Source organism: Patagioenas fasciata, chromosome Z, assembly GCF_037038585.1.
Source record: "Patagioenas fasciata isolate bPatFas1 chromosome Z, bPatFas1.hap1, whole genome shotgun sequence".
Classification (NCBI taxonomy): domain Eukaryota; kingdom Metazoa; phylum Chordata; class Aves; order Columbiformes; family Columbidae; genus Patagioenas; species Patagioenas fasciata.
Genome location: NC_092560.1, coordinates 33,561,049 through 33,587,080, shown reverse-complemented (window position 1 = coordinate 33,587,080; position 26,032 = coordinate 33,561,049). Strand labels below are relative to the sequence as shown.

The 26,032-nt window shown below is 35.7% G+C and overlaps 1 protein-coding gene across 2 annotated transcripts in view; it reads left to right on the top strand.

Moving 5' to 3' along the window:
* Positions 1-26,032, top strand: part of CNTNAP4 (contactin associated protein family member 4) — a 246,424-nt gene that overhangs the window by 193,715 nt on the left and 26,677 nt on the right. For both annotated transcript variants that reach the window (XM_065860464.2, XM_071801956.1), the window contains exons 13-16: positions 3,343-3,540; positions 7,930-8,086; positions 11,398-11,525; positions 21,007-21,177. In XM_065860464.2, the coding sequence (XP_065716536.2) occupies positions 3,343-3,540; positions 7,930-8,086; positions 11,398-11,525; positions 21,007-21,177 (654 nt within the window). The remainder of the gene's footprint in view (positions 1-3,342; positions 3,541-7,929; positions 8,087-11,397; positions 11,526-21,006; positions 21,178-26,032) is intronic.

Here is a 26,032-nt window from a genome sequence, read left to right as displayed (position 1 = left end):
CATAAGTTATTGAGAAATAAGTCTCCGTAGCTCATAAAGTTAATGTACACATGCACAACAAAATGAAGGTGACTCCTTAGCTCAGAATACTGGGCAAAGAATTAGGGAGAAAAATTAGAATAACAAGAGGATTCAGGCTGTGAAGCTAACACTGTGTTCCTGTTGTACTTTGTATAAAAGGGACATGTGTTCCATATGGAGACAATGTCATAATAGTTCATTTTTGGGGAGCGGCTCTGTTTTCATTGAAGTTCCAGATTCTTGAGGACATTTAAGGAAATGAGAAAATAAGTTTATGTTTTATGAATTACTGATTTTTCCCCGTAGCCTTCTGAAAAAATTGTAATTCACAACTGGCCTTTCTTATGAGAAATATAGACATTAAGCTTCACTTTTCAAAACACAAGAAGATCTTTTGGAGAATGGAAATACAATGAATAAGACTCTCACAGCCTCAATCGCAGGCTCCCTGGCTCCTCCTCTTAACCCAGTTCTCTGAATCTGACCATTTATATCACTTAGAAGTTTTAAATATTGGAGTTCGATGTTAGTCTGCTTTTCAACAAGCTCACAATGGGCACACCTTGGACTAGCACAGGCCCTTAAAAAGAAATATCCTTGTGTCCTATGAGACTAAAAGAGACCAAAGAATCATAGCAGAAAAATGACAATTTTTTGAAGTGGGTATAACCCTCCAAGGTGTAGCGTCTGATTTATCCTTGTGTGTTCATGAACAGCTGTTGCCATTTTCCTCAGTCAGTCCTTATTTACTACATTAAGCAAACCTCATAGATCAGTTCTTCATCTCAAGATGCAGCCTGACCGGATGAATCTTCTATATTTATTTTGTTCCCAGTTTCATCGTGGCTAGTATTCCCTTTTCCCACCAGAGGCAGAGAAGGCAGATGCCCACATTTCTTACAGCGCTGCCTTGTTTTTGACAGTCATGGGGCTTTATTTTCAGGCAGCTGGGAGGGAGATGCCTTTTCCTGGCTTTGAAGTGACTGTCCTTTTTTTTTTTTTTTTTTCCTAGTTTGGGAGTGTGATAATGGATCTGATGGCTGGCTTGTTTATCTTAATTTTTATGTTCACAATAAAATTCAGATATATTTGCGTCTGTGTGTATGTGCATGTACAAAAAGTATTCTGTTTGCTATATTTCCAGCCATCTGCTTTTTGGCACCTTGAACATGTACTTAATAAAATACTATATTTTGACCAAAAAACTGGTAACCAATGATAAAAAGTTGCATAAATAGACATATTTTAATAGAACTTTTTTTTTTTTTTAAAAAAGAGTCTCACCTTCTTATTTCCTTTATATTTTCTGATGAATATTTGTCTTTAAGTGACAAGTAGTACTTTCCTCTCTATAAATATAGTGTCATCTGTGTGTGACCTGTAGGAAACTAGGGAAATAAAATAGTTAAATAGTTAGAAATACTACTATCAGAACATCAGAAATATTATCATAAATACTACAAATTAGAAAAAAAATAATATTTCTCATATCTACTCAGATTTACTATTAAGTTACAAGAATACAAAGAACATGAATCTAAACTTAACCTGACTGACCCAGACAGGCTTTACCTGGGACCCTGCTCACTCCTGCCTTGAAGTGGATTTTAGTTGTAGGGGTCAGAGTATTATAGGCTTTGCCAGTGGAAGTTGAAACAAAATAAGATCATTGGTTCCCTATTCATAGGTGAAGGGCCCTGGCAACAGTAGAAAACAGCAGGATACATGAGCCTTAATCACACACCTATATTTAGGGCAATTTATATTTTGAAGAACATGGAGGGAGTAATCTCTGTGCTCCTAAGCAGAGTGTTTGATGTTACATTTCCGTGTATACAAGCTATAAGGCAGAGTGAATGCAATTCTATGCTATCGTACCAGCCAGTGGCATGTTTCTTGTGTCTGAGTGCACAGGAAAATAATGTTTTGTAGTCTGAATTTAAATATATAGTTCATAGCCTATGGCTTCTAGTAGCTTTTAAAGTAATGTATTCATTTAAGTATTGCAGCATCAGTTTTAGTTCTTGATCTGTGTGGTTTTCCATTGTACTAAGCTTTTAGAATGAAAATCACTTCCCATAATTGCTGTAGGAAGTTAGACTATTTATTAAAGGATATTTCTGAAGGATCAATATAACTGGAAAGATATTGAACTGCTTTGTTGCTTAGTGTAAGCAACATGTCTCCAAGTTGGGGAAAGTCTGTTTCACAGCAGACTACACATCATAGCACACGTCTTTTACAAAGATGTAATATATTGTTTAGTATTCATCCATTTGAATTATATTTATATGCAAGTCTCTTCTGCTCTTTTATTACAAGAGCATTACCTTGGAACACATCTTTCTACAAATCATTGTTGGAGTACTGAATATTTATTAGTGATTCATGGGAAAAAAAAAAATCCTGCAGACAGAGTTCATGTGCTTCTGCAGTAAATATTTTGGCAATATTTTGCATGCCCCCACTTAACACAAATCAAAAGGCCAGTTTACACAATGCAATGAAGTATGTACCTTCATTACCCAGCAGTATCCAAGCTAAAAGTCAACTTAAGACTAGTGTGTGCTTTTTAAGGAAATGCAGCTCTCAGTTCTGAACTAGTATTTCATCATGTTACAGGCTCAATCACATGGGCATACCATGGCGACTGCCATAAATTAACTTTATGTCAGGTGTCTGGAAGAAACTTTCTGTTGAACATTGCAAGCTGTGGTTCTTAATCCTTGACTAAATACATGGTTTGAATAATATTTCTAATAATGAGTAGTATTTGATTTTAGATGGCTAGAAAAACTCACCTTCCTGTAATCTGAGTTTATAGTAAGTACCGTATTTGAGAGCTACTTTTGCTTCTTTATATCACAGAAGAAGGGTGTAGGCCAATATCTCATACATCATAAATTAATTCCAATTATAGTGATATATGTAGTGTAGTGTCATTTTATAAACAACTTAAGCCTGGGAAAATTAAGAATAGTAAGCATTATTTCTTTCTATTCTTTCACAGCAATTTACCAAGTAAACCATATATTATTTCAGAAATAATTTGAGTGTCATCACTTAAACTTTCCTTATTCAAGAATCATAACAAGCTGAATAGCTGTTACAGCTATAGTATGATAATGTATTTATAAATAGAAACAATCATTAATTGTTTTCATTTTTGCGCAGTGATTTATGTCTCTCTCTCATATGCCCAAAAGCACTTTTTGGGATCAAAGAAGTCATTTAGGTTGATTTCATCATACATTCTTGTTCAATTAACTACTATGCAACTACTACTTCTCATTCTTTATTATTTTTCACATCTTTTTAAAGATGCAACATGGACGATTATACAGCATAACAACACCAACCTAACCAGAGTCAAAAGTGCTAATCGAGAGAACCCCCACACTGTGTTTTTCAAGTATTCTGCCAGCCTAGACCAGCTTCAGGATACAATTAACCATGCAGAGCACTGTGAACAGGAGCTTGCTTACCACTGCAAAAAGTCAAGACTCTTAGATAAGCCAGGTAAGTAAAGCAGAAAAATCTTATTATGTTGCACAGTGCTTTTTTTTTTTTTTTTGTTGGCTGCTAAAGGTATTTATTTCTGTCAAGGTTATGGCATTTTGCTACTGTGGAGTTTGAACTGCTTCCAATTTCTAGTACTCAGAGTCCTGTAAGTTGCCAAGAGATATCTGAACCAGAATATCACAAAAGTTGTTTTGTAATGGTCTTCATTCACAGAATTAAGTGCTCTCAAGATTAATTTTTCTCTTAATTATTTTAAATTAACAGAGGTTATTATTAACAGAACTCCTTTTGGTCTAGCTTGCAGGGAATTTTACATCTTAATGAAGGAATGACTGAGGAAATACCTCCTTAAAAGAACACAAACTATTGCATAGATATTAGAATTTTATCACTGAATGTTTTTGAACACTTAATGTGCATATCGTCAGTGTTTGACAAGCAGCATTGATACCATTAAATTTCCACTGTCCAATATAAGCATTCATAGAAAAGCAAATGAACAAAACCTTAAAATGTGGTTTACTGACAAAAGCATAATTGTTTTAAGAGAAAAATTAATGGAGATCCTCTGACATACTTAAAGAAAAATGAAGTTATGTAGTCTACCAAAGCCTTAACTTTCACAGACACAGAGGTGCTGTTAACAGAATTTATAATGAAAATCCTTTCTAAGTACTCCTGTGGAAATAAAAAATCACAGTTTTTACTGTCTTTTGAAAAACTAATTTGAATTGTTTGACTTGTCTACCAGAAACTCTTGAAACTGCCCGAATTCATTTCTTGACATTCTTTTCTACAAAGTAGAGAGCAGGCCTCTGAGTGCAATAGTATTTGATTGTGTCTCTAAACTCTTTCCTTTCATATTTTTCCTCCTTAATTATGTTAGGTACATCGCTAGACTTCTTAGACTAGAATTCACTCTTAACAAAATACCTGCTCAAAAACATCTATGCAGCATAAAAGATGAACCTACTGCTTAAGATGTCCCACTGAAGCTCCCTTTTACCTATGGACTCCAAACTAAAGTTACAGTTAGGTGTTCAAAAGCTTGGCTTAGAACCATCAGAGGGTTTCAAGATTATGCTCTCTATCTATTTCGTATCTTTAGGCTGTTAACTGTCACACAGACTAAATGAAAAAAAGCCCCAAACAAACCAACAAAAAAACACAACACCAATAAATCCCACCTTCTCAAAGCACCATTTTCAGCAGAGTGATCAAGCTAGAAACCACAAAAAAATGCATGCCAAAGAAGAAGAGAGGGAAAGACCTAGGCAAGCAGGACTTTTTTTTTTTTTTTTTGGTGTCCCGGTGTGGCATAGCACTATAAACATTAGAGGTTCATTACAAATTTTTGTAAGGATGTTGCAATTATAAGCGTCAATTGTATTTAAATTTTACAGGATGATCAACCGATTCAGAAGACTTCAGAGAGCTAAATAAGAATTCTGTTTGAAATACAAGAATTTGAGGGAAGTTTAAGAAAATAAAATTATCTAGTTTGAAATTTTGGACAGGCCAACTTAGTTTTTATTTAATCTACTCAGCATCTGAAGATAGTCTTCACCAGCTTTTTCTATTTATATTTACGCGTGTCTCTTTGAATGATTTTTACGGCCAAAATTACAAAACAAACAAACAAAAAGCAATCAGTAACAAATAGCTCATAACTGAAGCATACGTGATATTGAAACAAATTTCAAATAACATTTTTCTGAAACAAGTTTGTTCTGTTTAATTCATTAGGAGCACAATGAAATATCAGAATTTGGAATGCAGATAGGTATATTGACAAATTGTCTGCGCCATTTAATCCCTCCTATATCTGCTGTATGTAATCTTCACTAGCTCTGCCTGACATGTATTAAATTTGATGATGGCTACTCGGAATAGTTTTTGGAACGTGCACCCACATAGTAATTCTTAAGTGACTGTATTTTAAGAATACTTTATGTTTGATTGGCCTGGATAGCATTTCCAAACAATGTCATGAAATAGGTCACCTGTTAATAGATTTATGTGATCATTATGAAGAAACCCCTAGCCATTTTAATTAATAGCTTTATTTCACTTAGGTAACATTTTCTGCCGAAGTAGGGGTTATTATCTGGGCTAATCAGTATGAACTTGCAGCATTTCAGTGAATACTCCTCACCTGTCAGGGTTTAAGGCAAGGCAGCAATAAACTGTGGCAGATGCTCCCTGTTACCCTCTTACCTCCTGCCATCCCTTCCCTTTAGAGCGGAAAGATGATGGGGAAGATAAGAGAGAGGGAAAAGAGACTTAGACTTCAAGTTGGAAGGTTTTAAAGGGGTTTACTAATGCTACTAATTAACAGATAATATATACAAAATATACAAAACGAATCTTGAATGCTCCATGTGGAGTTGGCATCACTCCAGCAGCGGCGGAGCTGGGTGTGCCGAGCTGGCAGCTCCAGCAGCTGCAGCTCAGGCCCCCAGAGGTCATGGGTGGGACTTCACAGCAAACCAGAAACTGGTTGCAGGGATTACAGGGCCTGAGGCCTGTAGATCACAGGCAGACGAACAAGGTCCTCTCTAGATGCCGGTCATGGTCGAAGAGCTTGACCCTTGTGACCACCCTCTTATCTAGGTGGTATGACGATTATGGGATGGAATACTTAATTGGTCAATTTAAGTCACCTGTTCCATCCACCCCTCCTCAAACACGCCCCTCTCACAACGGAACATGGGAAAACTTATCAGTCTTTCTTGACTACCATAGTAACAAATCTAAACATGAGCTTCTTCAGCATTCCATTGGTCTTATCAACACCGAGTACAGCATCTGAGGAAAAAATATGCAGGCAAAAACTCAGAAAAGTACAGCCACCTAGAAGAACTTAGCTGAAAGAAAAATCACTAAAAGAGAACTGGTCTTGTTTTTAACAAAACCAGGACACTGCTGTATGAACAAATAACTGAGACCAGCTTTTAAGCATACCCCAATTTCCCTAGTGAAAGACTGGGAATATTAATTCAGGACTAAAATATAAAGCTAAGGCATGCTGTCGAAACAGCAGAAATATTCGTCTTTTTACAGTCTTAGCTGTTGGAAGTTTTTTAAAGTGTTGTCTGATAAATTATTTAAAAACTGTCTCTAGGTTTTCTTCCTCCTGTGATGGCTTGCAAACACAAACACTGATATTGGACATTGATGCCATTATGCAAGTTTGACTTTTCCAGAAACTGCTCACACTGTTTTTTGGCCTGCTGGGCTGACAGTTGTGCGGTAATGAATGCAGTCAATATGTTTACTATCTGAGAGACTGTCAATGTAACAGAGGTCTTATCTAACAGTGAGGTTTAATAAACAGTGGCAGTTGTAAGTGAAGTTGAGACTGGGATAAATTCCACCTTCTTCGTGTGGGCCTGCTTCTGAAAACTTAGAACTCCAACAGCAAAAAGAAGTACATCTATAAGAAACTCTATAATTTAGCAGTACTTGATTTCTTCTCATGCCTTGACTTTCATGCATTACACCTATGACCCTTCTTCTGTCTCATTTGAGATAGTTTATCTTTATGCTTCATATCTTTTAGCTTTTATCTGTTCTATATATTTTCTGTTATTGTGCTTTCTTGATAATATCTTTAAGGTTGATCTGCAGTACTGTAACATTAAGAAAACATCCATTTTAATCATTTTGCTACAAACAATGCTGACTGGATGTGTCAGAGGTGTAATAGTCCTGTGAAACCTCTCTTCTGCTCACTAGATACATCAACTTACGGGAGCATCGTGAATATGACTTTTTCTGACTCTGATTATATAAATTCCGAATCTGCTGTCCATGACCTAGCAGCTGTCTTTGGGCATTTCTGATTAAAATCACTATTCAGCTGCTTCATATTTGTCATGTGGGCATTAGTACTCTGTAATACTCTTGGTAGCAGGATGAGACCACTTCTGCATAGCTTTTCTGTAACTCTTCTCCTCCAATTGCTGCTAGTTACATGATTACAAATTGATCTTTACTTGGGAATATAAACTACTTTGATTTTTAGGGTGATGGTATTTCCTTTTTCGTGGACCAATTTAAAATTAATTACATTAATGGACTGCTTAAGATAAATGATTCTAATATCATGGCTGGCTGAGCTAGGGACTGTGAGTTCTCTTTTCCACTAATGTAAGCAAAAACCTATGACAATCATTTAATACCTGATTCAGAAGTATTAAAATGAATAATTACTTTTCAAGTAAAGGCAGGTGGTTTTTGTTTTGTTTTAATTGTTGTTTATAGGTTTTTGTTTTGAGAAGTGATTTTTCTCTGCTTAAACTTTTGAAAACTTCTTTGGATGAGAAAAATGGGGAGAAGTAAGAGAGAAAACTGGGCACTGATTTTCTCTAACCTGCCTTTTAGATGGGATGCCACTGAGCTGGTGGATTGGAAGAACCAATGAAACACAGACTTACTGGGGAGGTTCCTTGCCTGCTGTACAAAAATGTGCTTGTGGATTAGAGGGGACCTGCATTGATTCCAAGCATTACTGCAACTGTGATGCAGACAGAGATGAATGGTGACTTTTTACTGTTGCTTATTCAAAATACTTTTTCCTGGAAAGTAAACAAAGAAAATATACAGGCCTTAGCCCATTTAGAACACCATAGTGTCACTTGTTTCTTTAATACAGAACACATTTGCTCACAAAATTATAACTATATACATTAAGTATTATTGCTAATTCTTCCACTCTCCATTCTGGAGAGGGTCTAATTTTATATAGATACTTTATAGTTTTGTAGTATATTGCATGTTTTATATTAAGACATTAGCTCCGCTCTTTAGTACAACTTCAGATATTAGTTTTAAAATACTGAAAATAACAAAATCTAAAATTAAAGGTTCTAGGAAAAAGCCACATGTTTTTAGCATAATTTTTAACTACACTTTTAAGTTTAGACTTTTTATCCCCTTTTTGTTTTAGTTGTTGTTTAAAGGTTTTTGTTTTGAGAAGTGATTTTTCTCTGCCTAAACTTCTGAAAACTTCTTTGGATGAGAAAAATGGGGAGAAGTAAGAGAGAAAACTGGGCACTGATTTTCTCTCAGTGAAACAAAGGCTTTCTAAAACGTAGATCTTCCACTTGCACCTGAAATTCTCTGGTGTTATTTATCATCCCATTCAAATAAGTATTGTAAGATATGAGTCCCTGTTACAACGTCAAATCTGAACCTCACTTTTCACTTAACAGGATCAGATATAACTTTCTCAACAACAGCTCCAGTGCAGTATAGGACTTTACAAAGCAGACAGAACTTTTTTCAAATGATGGCTTTTCTGTTGAATAAAATTCTAAGCTTTTAAACTTTTAAAATGTATTTAAGTTATATAAATCTGATTCAGTGAGTAGGTTAATCTGTGCATATTAATAAATGTATACACATCTGTTTTTTGAAAATAGAAAAATGTAAGAGAAGTATATAGGAACATCTTCATGTGGACAAAATGAAGCAATACATTATTTTCTCCTCAAGCTGGATATCCACCCTTCAGTGGAATGACTAGTGAATTTGGTTGGAAATGCTTATTCTCTCACCATACGGAAATGAAAATACAACAAAGACTTAGTCAACAAACACTTCTTCACAAGCCTCAAAAGCTTCTGTAGGAAAATAATTTCCATCTGCAATAAAACTCACAGAGTGATATTGGCTGTGCTCATGCCAGCAAAGAGATCAAATACAGAGGACTCTAGGAATTTCCTCATTTTTGTGCAGCACAACGATATAAACAAATTTTCTTTCTCAACAGCAAAAAGAAAAATTCATTTTGAGACAGAATTTTAAGTAGTTACTAGTATATGTAATACATTCTTGATCAATTTTGTCATTCGGTTAATCCATGCTCACATACATAGTTTAATTTATAATGGTAGCATACCTGTAATTAAAGTGTATAGAGGATGACATGCCCTGTAACCACTTTGAGTAAATTGCATATGCTGATGCATATATTACATTGAAAATATAATTACTCTTGTTTTATATTTCTATATGTATTCACTTCCAACATATTTTAAGTGGAGACATCCCAGTAACTCCAGTGTTATGAAGTCTGTGTTTACACTTACTTTGGTAGTTGTACTTCATGTTACAGTCATTTCCCTAGAGGTTACTAGTTTGAATCAGTTAAGTCAATACTGTTCACAGGGTGGAAAAAGTAAGGAGATATTGTGCTTGTTTGAGATGTTTTCTGAGCACAGAAAACCATAGTTACATACAAGGTGGTTTTGAAAATAAGGTTTTGATATTCTGTGATCACAGTGAAATCTATTATATTTCATAGATGAGACATAGATTTAGCTCTAAAACTCCTTGTTTGACTCATCAAAATCCTTGTCTCTAAAAATCTAAAATAAAAATGACTGTTCTTTTTTGAATCTGTTTCTAAAGGTCTACAAAAATGTAAACTGTCTGTGCAGAAGATATAAGTTAGTTTCTCTTCACTTTCCTTTTATTTGCAGCATAGTTTTAATGAAGTAAACACTTCCAGTGTTCTGAGAGTTTGAGAGTCATAGAATGTCCTGAGTTGGAAGAGAGCCACAAGGATTATTGAGTCCAGCTCCTGGCCCTGCATAGGACTACACCACAGTTCACACCATGTGTCTGAGGGCATTGATCAGTCTCTTCTTAAATACTGTCAGGCTTGGGGCCATGGCTTCTTCCCTGTGGAGCTTGTTCCAGTGCTTCACCACCCTTTTTTTTCAGTTCTAAGTTAGAAATCTACAATATCTCACCTCATTAAAAACAAAACAAAAAAAAAAGCTTTACATTTCTTATTTAAGAAAAGTTTCGCTGAAACAAATGTACATGTGTGCACTGTGCTCCAAGACAGGTAAACAGAAATTGTGCACAAAGGAAAGATGGTCATGCTAGTAAAGAGAATGCGAAGGAGAGAAACAAAATCACTCATTTCACTCAGGACAAGGATGGAATATCTTCCTACTGTCTTAGTTCCAACCCATGGTGTACTGAGAGAGGACACCACTAAGCCCAACCACGTTCTTAGAGAAATACGGCTTGCTTGCTGGCTGCGTGTCTTGCCTTTAATGTCTAAACAGTGCAAATTCTGTATTAACTCCCCTCTCTGAGTTTGCACTGTTGTCTCTGAGCTATTTGTTTTGCCTGGTTAAGAGAAGATTCAACTACAAATGAACTGAATGGATAGATTAAATTTTCCAGAATGGTTCTGAGTGATTGAATTTTTCCATGGCTTCAGAGGAAGCAATTTTAGGACCAAAATTGGCTTTTATGAAATTTAGAAATTCATTTCTGACACTAAGTTAATGGAGATTTTAAACAAGGAATTTGGTATAATTTTACAAATATTGGATGCGTTATTTGAGTTCAAGGTTGCATATTTGCTTTTCTGCAATTTAAATATTTGTGGCATGTGCTGCTTTTCTTGTACACTCAACATGACTTCATATTTTTCTATTTGATAGTTTTAACTTTTGTCAAGATGAAAAAGGAAAAAGAAAGTTAGACTTATTTGAAAGCTATAATAAGCCTTTTAATATTGAATAATGAAGAGACAGACCAGGATAGATATGCTATTTTATCAGCAATATAGAATTACTCACAATGGCAAAGGTTTTAGGCAGCCATTAATGTAAAAAAAGAATTTTCACTTGCTTGACAAATTATCACGATATCAATACCAAAACATATGTTTGTATTCACAGTTGCTTATATTACCCATAGAGTTTTAAAGCACTTCTTTTTTTTTCAGAATTTAATTATTTCCTTTTATCCAGCAGTGTATCAATGGTCATGAAATGTTTATCAGAAACATTTAAGAGAGCTGTGGCTTTCATTTTACCTTTTCAGGACTAATGATACGGGATTCCTCTCCTACAAGGAGCATTTACCAGTAACTGAAATTGTGATCACAGATACTGACAGACCAAGTTCTGAAGCAGCTTACAAACTGGGGCCTTTGCTTTGCCGTGGTGACAGTAAGTAATAACTGCGGAGTTTTGCTAAGCAACAATGGGTTTTGACTGCACTGAATTATAGTGTTGTTCGTTTGTTTTTTTTTTCTAAACAGCCTAAGATACCGTTTTGTAAAAATTTCATGCAGTTCTTTGAGTAATTAGAAAGGAAAAAGACAAAATGTTATGGTCCAATGCAAACCAGGGTAGAATGGTAAAAATATACTTTTGATGATGCACTGTACAGAAATATTATAGTTTTCAAACAGATATTTTGAATACAAAATTCAATATTTTTATGCAATTTGAATTAACTTCATGTAATAAAGAGTTACATAAAGGTGAATTAATACCTGGTATTTCAAACAATTGCTAGGGGAAATCCCATGGGCAAGGCTGCTTGAAGGTAAAGGGGCCCAAGATAGTTGTTAGAGTTCAGGGTCTGTTTCTACCAGGCTCAAGATCAAAGCATCCCAACACACAGGAAGTCAAGGAAGGGAGCCAGAAGACCTGCGTGGTTAAATAGGAAGCTTCTGGGTAAGCTCAAGTGGAAGAGGAGAGCTTATAGATCATGGAAGGAGGGCCTGGTTACTTGGGAAGAATATAAGGTTGTTGTCAGAGGGTGTAGAGAGACAACTAGGAAAACTAAGGCCTTCTTAGAATTAAACCTGGAGAGAGGGAACAAGGACAACAGAAAGAGCTTTTTCAGATACGTGGCAGATAAAACTAACACCAGAGGCAGTGTAGGCCCACTGATGAATGAGGTGGGTGCCCTGGTGACAGAGAATACAGAGAAGGCAGAGTTACTGAATGCCTTTTTTGTCTCTGTCTACTCTGCCGGAAGCTGTCCTGAGGAGTCTTGTATCGCTGAGGCCCAGAGGAAGTCAGGACAATGGAGGATTTTGCCTCAGTTGATGAGGACTGGGTCAGGGAGCAATTAGGCAATCTGGACATCCATAAATCCATGGGTCCAGATGGGATGCACGTGTGGGTGCTGAGGGAGCTGGCTGAGGTCATTGCTAGACCACTCTCCATCATCTTTGCCAAGTCTTTGGAAATGGGAGAGATGCCTAAGGACTGGAGGAAAACAAATGTCACTCCAGTCTTCAAAAAGGGCAAGAAGGAGGACCTGGGTAACTATAGACTGTTCAGCGTCACCTCCATACCTGGGAAAGTAATGGAACAACTTATCCTTGGTGCCATCTCAAGGCATAGCAAAGATAAGAGGGTCATTAGGGGCAGTCAACGTGACTTCACCAAGGGGAAGTCATCTTTGACCAACCTCATTGTCTTTTATGAGGCAATAACAAGGTGGGTAGATGATGGCAGAGCAGTGGATATGGTCTACCTTGACTTCAGTAAAGCATTTGACACAGTCTCCCACAGCATTCTTACAACTAAACTGAGGGAGTGCGGTCTGGACGATCAGGTAGTGAGGTGGACTGGGAACTGGCTGAAGGAAATAAGCCAGAGAGTCATGGTCAGTGGGGCAGAGTCTAGTTGGAGGCCTGTAACTAGTATCTGGTATCTGCTGGAATGCCTCAAGGGTCAGTACTGGGGCCAGTATTATTCAATACAGTCGTCAGTGATTTGGATGAGGGAATAGAGTGTACTATCAGCAAGTTTGCTGATGACACCAAGCTGGGAGGAGTGGCTGACATGCCAGAAGGCTGTACTGCCATCCAGTGAGACCTGGAAAGGCTGGAGACTTGGGCGGGAACAAAATTAATGAAAAATAACAAGGGCAAGTGTAGAGTATTGCATCTGGGTAAGAACAACCCCAGGTTCCAGTATAAATTGGGGTTATTCATATTAGAGAGCAGTGTAGGGGAAAGGGACCTGGGGCTCCTGGTGGACAGCAGGATGACCATGAGCCAGCACTGAGCCCTTGTGGCCAAGAAGGCCAATGGCATTAGAATGGGTGTATTAGAAGGGGTGTGCTTAGTAGGTCAAGAGAAGTTCTCCTCCCTCTCTACTCTGCCTTGGTGAGGCCGCATCTGGAATATTGTGTCCAGTTCTGGGACCCTCACTTCAACAAGGACAGGGAACTGCTTGAGAGTGTCCAGCACAGAGCCACGGAGATGATGAAGGGAGTGGAGCACCTCCCTTATGAGGAAAGGCTGAGGGAGCTGTGTCTCTTTAGCTTGGAGAAGAGGAGACTGAGGGGTGACCTTAGTAATGTTTACAAATATGTAAAGAGTGAGTGTCAGGAGGATGGAGCCAGGCTCGTCTCAGTGACAACCAATAGTAGGACAAGGGGTAATGGGTTCAAACTGGAACATAAGAGGTTCCACTTAAATTTGGGAAGAAACTTCTTCTCAGTATGGGTAACAGAGCACTGGAACAGGCTGCCAAGGGGGATTGTGGAGTCTCCTACTCTGCAGACATTCAAAACCTCCCTGGACACATTCTTGTGTAGTGTCATCTAGGTGTTCCTACTCTGGCAGGGAGATTGGGCTAGATAATCTTTTGAGGTCCCTTCCAAACCCTAACATTCTGTGATTCTGTGGTTATCATATCTCAGGAGAAACATACCATTCATTAGATATGCGTACCTTCATCACCAAATGTTATGCGTAGTAACTGCTCTGAGTGTGCAACTTGGAAATCTATACTATGGAAGATTAATGCAGTATGTGCAATATCTATGAGCAAAATTTCAACTTCACACAAGTATTTAAAATTTGGAAAATTATGGAGTAATTCAAAATATAAAGCTTGTACATATTGAATATGTATGTAGTAAGCAGAAAACCATCATATGTGAAGAAATCATTTAAAAGTAATGAGACAACTAGAGCAAAACTGATACCTTATTGAAGATTTGTGATGACATTTCTGATTTCATTAATTTCTATCTTCATTAGCAAAGAAAACAGATCTGGTTTATGTTCAACAGTAAGTTATTGCACAAAATTCTATGGCTACTACCATAGAATTTTGTAATCAAAAGACAGGAGAAGTAATGTTATAGATCATCCTAAATATTTAATCTTAACTGAAGACCTGAATGGGTAGGTTTTTGTGTACAGTTTTTTAAGGGATTCAAATATTTAATAAGCTTGATTTCTTTACGTCAGATGCTACCCCATGAGTTTTCATGAACTTCACTATTGTTTAAAATAGTTACACATTACTATTTTTAGTTTTTATGTGATTTTCTTCTTCATCATCTTATTCTTCGTAATATGGTGTTGCTTTTGTTTTTCGAAGAAGTACTGATCTATGCTTTTAGGTTCACTCAGGAGACTGCATAGATAAAAACCCCTATAAATTAGCATTAATTTATTTTTATGCCATCTCTACTTTCATTCCTGTGACTTGTCAGTATAATTGTGCATAGAAGATTTGTTAACAGATGTGTGGTGCAGCAGTGCATCCTAATTTTCTTATGAAAATTTATAAGACATGGAAAAACTGTTGGGTGCTTCCTTTTCACTTGTCTGATGTCTGATTGCGAGCTGATAATTTATTCTACCTATCAAAGAACTGTTGAATCATGGGGTTATGATATAGGATTATGATAGAATTCAGAGTGAAAAGGACCTAAAAAGGTCTCCTCTTTACAGCAGGATCAACACTGAGCTCAGACCAGGTTTTCTCAGGGCTTTGTCAAATTGGGGCTTAAAGACTCCAATGATGGAGCCGGCACTGCTCCTCTAGGCAACCTGCTCTGCTACTTGGCTGTCCTCATTGAGAATTTCCTTTTACCTAGATCAAGCCTGAAACTCTGTTTTTTCAACTTACACCCATTGTCTTTAATATACCTTACACCAATGCAGAGAACCTGTCTCTTCTTTCTTACAATTTTCTCTTAGGTTTCAGGGGCTGCTGTCAGGTCCCCCACAAAGCTATCCCTCATCCAGACTGAACTAGCCATAGTCCCTCAGCTTGAAGAGCAGGAAAAGTGCTTCAGACCCAAACATCCGGGTGGCCTCCCCTCATACTCCTATTTATTTAGTGTACTGGAGGGACTAAAATTAGAAGCAATATGTAGATGTTGTCTTACGAGTTTGAGTAGAGGGGAATAACTGTCTGTCTCAATTGATTTGCCATGCCTATACAGCTTACGATGCGGCAGGCATCCAGTGTGTCCACGGACAATGAAACCGAAGACAATGACAACAATGAAACAGAAGTATTTAGAGGTCCTGTAGTACTTACAAGTAGGAAGAATTTCAATTTCACTACTCACCAAGTTCCCAGCTACTATTAATTACATAACCTGACCCCAATTATCACAAATCTTGAAACATGGAAGCCAACTAGATTCCCTGGGTGAATCATTAAAACTTACAGACAGTTCTGACACCCATTGACCTCCCTGCTTTTATTTGATGTTTGCTTTGTCTGACTGATTGAATTTCTGCAAAATTTCACAGTGATGCTAAATGATCACAGTATTTCTAGACTAGCTGCAATAGACAGCTCTAAAATATCATGAGGACAAGCACCAGAGGTTAGTCTGAATGCCAGAGAAATATTTCTGTAATATCAGACTACATTATAGATCTTCACTTCAGAAAGAAGGAATTTGGGACTGAAATAATCTCAGTGAAAAGACCTTTCACAATATAACTGTTAATGGTAATAATATAGCAAAAAACTTCAAAAGGAGCATTAATTTTGGTAGTTTAATAATAGCAGTAATAATGCAATATTTCTCAGCATTTACGTACAAAGTTGATTAAAGATTGCATACTTTTAGGAGGGAGAAACTGAAATTTGAGAAAACAATACAGAATTTCTGAATGAAAAATTAATGTAAAATCGTAGAATTTTGACATAGAAAAAAGTGCAAGGTGTTGAGTAAAATATTAATTATATTATACACAAAATGCATAAATATGAAGTATTATATAATATGTTACATATCATTTGTTTTATATCATAATTATGCTATTATCAATGTTATTCTATGTATTTGTAAGTATTAAAAATATAGGATATATCATATTTAATCAATTATATAAGCTTATATTAACTTATATTACTAGAATTTTTTGCAATAATCTTTAAGTATCAGTAGATTTTTCTATAATGCATATTTTCTTTAAAGTTCAGTTTTCAAGAAAATGTAAAAAGCCATGAGTTGTAATAGTTTCTGAGTTCTGCTCATTAAATTTCACACTAGACAGAACTGATGAAGTCTAAACTCTCTTGTGAGATCATCAGTAATATCTAAGCCAAAAAAACCTGTTTCTCCTACCTGCAGTAGACTGAGAAATCAGGTCATGTCTTTGACTATTAACAACAAAAGTATCTGTAAATTGAGTGTTCACTTCTTCCTCCTGTTTAGCTTAACAATATTAATTTATTTTTGTCCAAATGTCAGTTTAACAAACATTATTTTGATCCACTTTACTGCTTTGTGCATGATCACAAAGTTTTAAACTATATAAAAATGATGTAAGGTTGAAGAATTGCATTAAAGAAGTTAAGAGATGCATTTTTTAGTGAAAGACTCTTAAGCTTAACTTCTTTGTTTAACTCAGGTAAAATCTCATGTGATAGGCTCACATTAAATGCAGTTTAATGTAGAACTTTCAAATAAGGTTCTTGTAGGCAGGAAAGAAAACCAGAAAAAGATCCAATGGTCAGGATTTGAAGATAAGTCAATGAGCTGAGTGTATGCATATTCATAAATATATATATTGACAATAAGAATGTTTGTTAATTTTCCATAAATGGACAATTTTTAATTAAATTTATTGAATATTTTTCCTAGAATAAATGTTCTTTTTGAAACAAAAAATTGTTCAGGGAATTTATATAGTCTGTGGCATGTCAGAGGTTGCACTAGATGGTCACCGTTTTCCCTTCTGGTATATTATCTATGAAATTTATAATAAGCTGCAGTGTAGCAGAGCTGGAAGAAGTGATACAGATGGGGCAGCTGAACTCCACAAATTCTCAGAGGTAAACAGTTGCCAGCTGGTCAGACTTCATAACATTAGGAGGACAGCTTTAGAAGAAGCAATTTTTACACTTCTCAGTAATTTTGGTCTCCTCTGCTGTGCTGCCTGAAGGGAAATTTTTGCATGTAGCAAAACTGACAGAAATATGGGGCAAATATGGAAAAAGGTAAATATGACTATAACATGTAATAGGTACTGATAATTTTCCTGCTTGGTTTTGCACAGTGATAAACTGAAGCACCACTACTCCACCACACACCCAGCCCCCAATACACACACACCAAAACAAAAGTACCAAAACCACAACCCAAACAGAATAAACAAATTAGAGTGCAAATAATAGATGATCATACAATTTAAAGATCAGTTTAAGACACCAGATAGGAAGGAGCAGACCCAAGACAAAAAGCAAAATCCTGATTGCCTACTGGTAGTTTAGCTAAGATCAGATAACCCAGTGGTACAGATCAGACATGCTAATAGAATCTGCAATTTACAATGAGCATGCTTTCTACAGTATTAACCTTCCCCACAACTACTGCTGTGTGCTTATAATCTGATCATAATGACATTCTAGTTAAATTCCAAGATCATGCCCAGGTACTAGAGACCAGAGGCTGGCTCTCACAGACAAGACCATTCTGTTCCTGAAGCTCTCTTTGTATCTTTTGAGTCTTTCAATAAATCCCTCTAAGGGACAATATGGGAAACATGGAAGATACATTACATCATCTTCATAAAGACTATATCTACTTTGACAAAAAAACTAGAACCTACAGGCTAACAGCAGCGTACCTTAGCTATGTCACTCTGTAACAGGTGAGTAGTATTTTATGACATGTCAATTAGAGAATTGGGTTTTTTTGGATGGAGACTGAAAGCTAGTAAAAAAAAAAAAAAGTACAGAAATTATTGTTCAACAACATAAGAATCTTTATTTTCTCTGCCTCAGTATCCACTACCCACTACCCCTGCTGGAGTTTCCACTTTTAGAATGAATGACATATCAAGAAGAATTTATATAAATAACAAACAATTTCAATTTTGATTAAAAACTTGAAGAGTTACAATTTGCTGTTGCACATTCGAGAGTCACTTTTGCTATCTTCGAAACATTAAAATAGCTCATTTATTTGTCTTGTACTTATTTGTCCCTGTTTCACTTTACAAGTTGGTAAGAGTAGTTGATGTATGCCAAAAACTTAAGTAATTTTTGCAATATATATATGCCACTGTTTTATTTATAAAAAACAGGATAGTTTTGGATTTTTTTTCAATTTTTTTTTTTTTTTAACTATAGGAAGTCAGCAGTGTTACAACTTAGATAAAATGCTAAATATTATTGATTTTCTGACTGCATAGTGTTTGACAGTTCCAGAAACCAAGTAGGAGATTGAGAGCCAGATACTGTAAAGTGAAGAAATTATTTTCCCACCCTGATTTATGACAGCATAAGATACTTTGTAGTATGCTTTAGCTAGATCTATATTTAACCTGCTTTATTGGTACAGTAGCTTAACATTCATAAATCACACAATTTCCAGAGCTGAGAAAAACAGCAGCTAGATAAGACAGAAAATGAAGAGAGGAAGAATAAAACTTCCTGTCCCTACCTTCTCCCAAAGACTCCATTCTGATTTACGGAGTTCATTCAAATGCTTCATTGAAGCTAATTGTATCATTACTCTACTGGACTGTTACTACTGCTATTGTCTTCTAATTGCTCACAGTGTTTTACCGATTTTGTATAAATTACTAGTATTAAACTTCCTATTGTGTTTGAATTACTGGTAACAGCCAGCCCATTGTTTTCTAAACAGCTGTTACATACTTGAATCATAACTGTGGTTGAGTTTGCTCTGTGGGAACCATGACCTGAAACAGCTGAGCAGCATGGGCATAAAATTGATCCCAAAATGTAAGGCCACTGCCTTTGGCTGACAGCAGTTTGCACAGGGTGATAAATCCTTGGAACCCAACAGTCAGCAGAGGAGAGCAAGGTGCAAAACTATGCTTTCCTCTCCCAACCGAGGCCATCTGTTCACAGCTTTGCCCTACCACATTAAAGTTGTCCTGATGGCTGCTCTAACTTGTGATGGCTGGCAGTACTCCCAAGTGCTGAATGTTGAGACAAGTAATTGCCAGAATACATATGAATATTCTGCTATGCTGCTTTTCTAGGTGTGAGATCCAAACCATGATTAAAATTCTGCTAAAAAGTAAGGAGGAATGAGTGAATGGACTTTGACTTTACTTCATTAGGCTGTGGACCAGGTGTCTGTGTACACTCTATTATAGAGTTCAGTTTTGCAGATAAGAGAGAAATTCCTTCCTTCCTTCCTTCCTTCCTTCCTTCCTTCCTTCCTTCCTTCCTTCCTTCCTTCCTTCCTTCCTTCCTTCCTTCCTTCCTTCCTTCCTTCCTTCCTTCCTTCCTTCCTTCCTTCCTTCCTTCCTTCCTTCCTTCCTTCCTTCCTTCCTTCCTTCCTTCCTTCCTTCCTTCCTTCCTTCCTTCCTTCCTTCCTTCCTTCCTTCTTCCCCTCCCCTCCATTCCTCCCCTCACTTCCCTGCCTCCCTCCCTCCCTCCACTTCCCCACCCTTAAAAACAGAGAATGCTTGGAGCAAAAAACAAAGTTCTGTGTAGTATTTAGACCCAGATCACAGCATTGTCAGTACAATGTGCAACAGTCTTGTTCAATTAGGTAAGAAGGTATTGAATGCCTCGTTTGATTTAGAAAGCAATATAGCTCAGTAAGGAAATACAGATACATCTCTAAGTATTCAGTAATGATAACAAGGTACTTCTAGTTAAACACCGTAAATGCAGGTTATGTTCTCATTAGAAGAGTTTATTATGAGAGATTTTACATGAGGATTTAATAATAAAGAACAAAAAATAGCTAAATATTATTAAATTCTAGCTTAAAGAAAAATCCAGCCAGCAAAATATCAATACTTGATCTTGTAAACTTTTTTGCATAAAAATGACTTACATTAGATTGATCATGCAAGTGAGAAGGCATATGCATTTCTAAACTGCAATAAATGACAGGAGAAGATACCTTCATAAAATATGATTTATTTTTTTTATTTTTTTTTAATTCCTTCCACAATAACTACTAGGAGCTGTATCCTACATCTGGTAAAAAAATCACTGGACTACAAGAATAGCAAGACTGTTATGTAAGAAATATACAAAAGAACAGTTACAGTTACAGTTTGTGCTAGCTGATGTAGGTATAGTACTTAATTCAAAGCTGCTATGTTTATTTACTTCATAAAAGGATACATCAGACCCTAAATAGACTGTCTAGCTGAGAGGAAAGTCATTTATTTCCCATTAATTGGTTTTTGTTTATTTGTACCAAGGACCTTAATTACTCTTGATTAATCACTTTTCTGTGCCTCCATGAACCCCCGCTTTTCATCTTGTGGACTAAGCAGGAAACTTCTGTGGAAGTTAGACTCTCTGAACTTTGCAATCCGTTTCTAGACCTGGACACTTCCTTCTAATAATGGTTTATAGAACTTACACTGTCAATATTAGGTCACATTGTGTCTATCACTCAATCTTTCATTTTGACAACCAGGAACATTTTGGAATTCAGCATCTTTCAACACAGAGACATCCTACCTGCATTTCCCCACCTTCCATGGAGAACTCAGTGCAGATGTCTCATTTTTCTTTAAAACTACTGCTTCCTCAGGAGTGTTTTTAGAAAACCTTGGAATTCAAGACTTCATAAGGATAGAGTTATACTGTAAGTAACATGAATGATGGTTGTTGTTATTATTATTGTTGTTGTTATTATTATTATTATTATTATTAACTTTCAGTTGGATTAATTTACAATTAACTTAAAGGGAGAATATTTTAAAACTATTCCCTGGTTTTATTACTGTTACGACTGCTATTGGACCTTTATCATTCCCTCAAAAATCCTAGCACTGAAACAACACATATATCCATTCAAAGATAATTTCTGCCCCAGAGGGCTCTTAATATAAGTACACAGCAACCAGCCTCTAACTGTTCAGACTGTTCCTCCTTTCCTTGATCACTGCATCCCTATTACCAAATTCTCTCCTTCTGAATTTTAAGGCCAGGTATAACATGTGACTGTTGAGAGATTCACTTAATCACAATGTGTGACTCAGAGCTTTTGTGGCAAAATATCCTAGCTTAGTCACACATTCTCATAATTATTTTTCTGGTTTGTCGGGTTTGCTTGTTTGTTTTTAATTTTCTGTGTACATACACAAGTCTTTAGACTTTTTCACATGAATACATTTTTGTTGCATGAGAGAAAATTAAATATCTCACTAAATTCAGTAAGATGATTAATGTAGAATGAAAGCTTTATCTTAATTGACTGAATGTTTTAGTGTTAAGTTGTTCTTTATTAAAAGGGAAAATATTTAAAATGATGAGGTATATTTAAAAAAAAAAACTTTGGGGTCCATTTCAAATGTCACATCAACGGAAAAGTCTTATACTTGACAGGCACCTGAGAGCTCTTTAGATCACTTTTTGCTTGAGATTAGGCGGTTCCTAATTTTATTGCAAATCCGTTGTGTTATCACACTCAATTATCTTCCAGAGAAGAGTAAAAATAAATATATAGATATATATGACATATTACAAAATATTAATATAGAATTTTTTCGGCTTAAGAAGTAAAATGTTCAGCGTGCTTAGTTTTTTGGCCAACTCTAATGTTTTAGGTTGTTGAAACAAGCAGGAAAACACCTACTGTGTTCTACTGTAGGGAGTTTAATTATAAAATATTGAGTAACGCTTAATCAATTTTGTTTGTGTTATCTCAAACAGTAGTGCTGTAGTTGAAAGATACGCTGTTTTCAACAGTGTTTTTGTCATGTTTATCAAGAATATGCACTACCTTCTGTTAAAGTTCTATGGACAGCTGAAAGCACATTATAATCTCACTGCCACACAATACAGAAAGCGTACTGTGTCAGCGCTTCACTGGATAGTCTCCGAAGCAATGGTGATATTCTTGGGTGATAAATGATTTTCCAAATTCAACATAAACAGTTAAATCATGGAAACTTTAAAACAATGCTTCTGCAAACTAAATTTATTTAGACAATTGGCACAACACCATAACTCTTTTTTTTTTAGGATAATAGTTTACAGACAAATTCATATCACTTGTCCCATTTATTCACAAGCATGCAAGCTACTGTATACTTACAGTTTTTGTATGACTTGTGGTTAGTGAGGCATGAAAGAAAGTGAAAGGTTGAATTAGTCTGTATTTTTAGCATTAAAAAAAAAAAAAAAAATCTCATTCTCTTGTAGCACATAGAGATATTTCTTCACTTCCAGAAACTTCCTAATTCATTCAATAGGGAGACCTACTCTTTGTCAAATGTCATATGTGGGATTATTTGTAATGGAGACTGTTTGTTTGCACTGGAGGTAATACTGGTCAGAAAAAAAACATATGCATTGCCATCACAAGTACCGTTTTTTGAAAAAAGAAAAAAAATCTCCTCAAGCATTTAATATTTTATAAATCATTGAGATTTCATCATCATATATTCCTTATAATAGATATGAATGTAAATCACCAACATACACTTCATATTCTGTTAATATTTCCTCATAAATCAATGTCTTTTTTGATTTGTGTAATAAATAACAATAATGAAAATGTCAGGTGTCACTGTTTAAGATGAGGATGTGTTCAAAATGGTTTAAAACTCATTATATCATTAATATTTGGCATTCCATACTGGCAAATTCAATTATTTTTCTTAACATTTTATCGATGGCTCTCAAGCTTTATATCTAATTCTTTTTTTAATGAAATAATGATTTTTAGAACGTTAAGTCTAACTATGCCAAAGCAAATGTGTCAGATCAAGAATCTTGACAGGAAATGTGAGATTTAGTGCTGTTTCTTTTGTTTTGTGAGGCTGTAAACACTGTAGTGCATCTGTGTATTCTATTCTAGAAAGCTATTGCAAAAATAGAGGTATGTACCCTAACTTATTTTAAAACACAAAGGAAGTAAATTGTCTTAAAGAAGATACTTGATCTTTTTTTTTTTTTTTCCACAGAAATATAAAATCCTTAAGTCTTTGAATTTTTGTCTGAGTTCCTGTAATCTTCTGCAGAAGTAATTATTGAAATCAACAATGCTGATTCAGTTCTGAGAAGTACATTCTATTAAATAGTTCTATGACCCCAGGTTACATCCTCTAGCTGAAAGTCTGAGTAACTGTTTTATATGATCTGAGTACTCACTGAAGGATTGTTTCCTATTTAGAAACAAAGAGTTAAATAGAAATTTATGGTAGGATTGGGAACACTATAAGTGTGTCAATTTGGATGGTCTTCTGTGGTTGCTTTGGAAATAGTTCTGAAGAGTCCAATATGCCACCGCTGTTGGCTTTTGTCTGCCCAAATTCACATCTTATTGTCCAGGATAAGTGAAATTCAGTTGCTTCCTTTATGGAAAGTGTTTGGCATTCATTTTCTGTAGCATACTACTTGATAGTCACTTTCTGCTTCTGCATGGTGATGCTCAGCCCCAATACCCTTGATGGTTCTCAATGACTGTGCTTTCTGTTAGTCATTTTAACCACGGCAGCCACTGACCGTTTTCCATGATTGCCATCAGCTGCATCTTCCGCTCCACTTTGCCAATCTATAGCTGTACTATGACTATGTTTGAATGTATTAGGGCCACAAAAGTCCCTGCAATGTTTGGAAATTTTTTTTAGTAATACCAAGGTAGATAGGGCCCATGAATTATTTTTGCACCAGAAGAGAACTCCTGGATGTACCTTTTCCTCTGTCCTTTGTTGCAAGAGGACAAATTTTAGAACTCATTCAGCATTTCTCTGTGTCCTGTGGCATACCTCCTACAGGTGGATTGGCCACTGTGTTTGTAATTGCCAAATTTCTTCCAAATTTGCAGTGTCATTGATTTTAGCAGAATTATTAAAAATATTATAGAACACTTAGTGATTATTTTTTCACTTTTTCTGACATATTCTGATCAATCTCCAGGCACTCCAATGGATGGCTGTGGAGTCATCCTTGTTACCTAGACCTTCATTTCTGGAACTTCTAGGATTGGTTTCCTTTTTTCAAGATTATATCAGTTTTTTAATGGTACTAACACAATTCGTTATTTCAGTGGTTATTTCAAAATCTTTATTATGTGTTTTCTTGCCTTTAAAATCTAAACAGTAACATTAATTATCAGATCTCTCATTCTGATATGCTGTTTAATAGGCACATTCAGTGAGTTCAAAAAAGAATTTGTGTTTTCAGGCTTCTCTCCAACAGTATCCAGAGGATTACAAAGACCTCCCTACAGAAGGTAACATTCAGCAGAAATTCTCTTACCCAATCACATGGAGTTTCTGTTGCTTTTGTTCTCTTACTGTGTGTACTGAGCTCTCAACTTTGTTCAAATGAAACAAATTTAGCCTAAAATTCATTTTACTGAGGAACTGGTTTTAAACATCAGTTATTTACTATTATTTCATAAAACACTGTTGAATTTTAGGCAAAGAGGTAATTTATTACAAAGGATGTTCTATTTAAAAATTGCACACAATACCTTATTTTATTTGGAAAGCCAAATGCTTTGTGTTTTTATCATTTTACTTTTCTCTCTCAGATTCAGCTGTCATAGAAAAATACTTTATAGCAATCAGATTCAGGGCATAAGGGATTGAAATATGTGGCATTATTCAGGCTAAAGGTTGGCCAAAGTGGATCTGAATGTTATAAAAAGTCCAATATATCTTTAGAAAGTAAAAAGCAAATAAAAATATATATTTTTTTTAATCAGTAAATTCACATTTTGAAAATGTTGTTTCAAGTTGATTTATTTTCCTTGACTACTTTTGTTCATTTTGCTTTTCCCTCAGAGTTCAATGACATGAATGGGAACCTTTCTCTTGGATTCATGGAATCTTCTCAGAACTCTAGTCCTTTAATCAAATCCTTGATAATTCAAAATGCTACTAGTCCCTTCTTTAGGGATTACTTATTTTCATACATGATCGTCTTTAAATAAGTGGAAGAAACAGTTTCAGAGAGAACATTAATAATTTTCAGATCTTAAATTTCTGGCATATTCCTCATCTTATTAATTTGACCTGCAAAGATTCAGTTATGATTTTCTAAGCAAACTGTAAAACCACGTAATGTGAAAGTTGCTTTACTAATGATCCGATTTAATTTACTGTACACATAGTCTTATAAACTACATCAACATTTCCTCTCTAATCTTTGTGGAGATGTGTGAATAGACCATTTGGGTTATAGTGGTGAATAATTAAATATGGTTAACGATAGTAATCAATTAGCACATAAGCAGGAGAAGTTTTCAATCCAAACTGAAACATAACAAAGCCAACACATTTCTTTGTTTCTTGACTACTGTGATTTCTAGGGTTTCCTAAACAGTTTGATTGTCATGCTGTTGGCAAATCGTTGCTCTCACTGTCAGTGAGTGAAAAGAATGAACTTTGGGGATAACCCAATGAAGTAAACTTTTCTCCTAAAATAATCAGTCTTATTCCATGAACTAGTAGACTAGACTTTGAAGTATCTTGTTGTGCCACTTA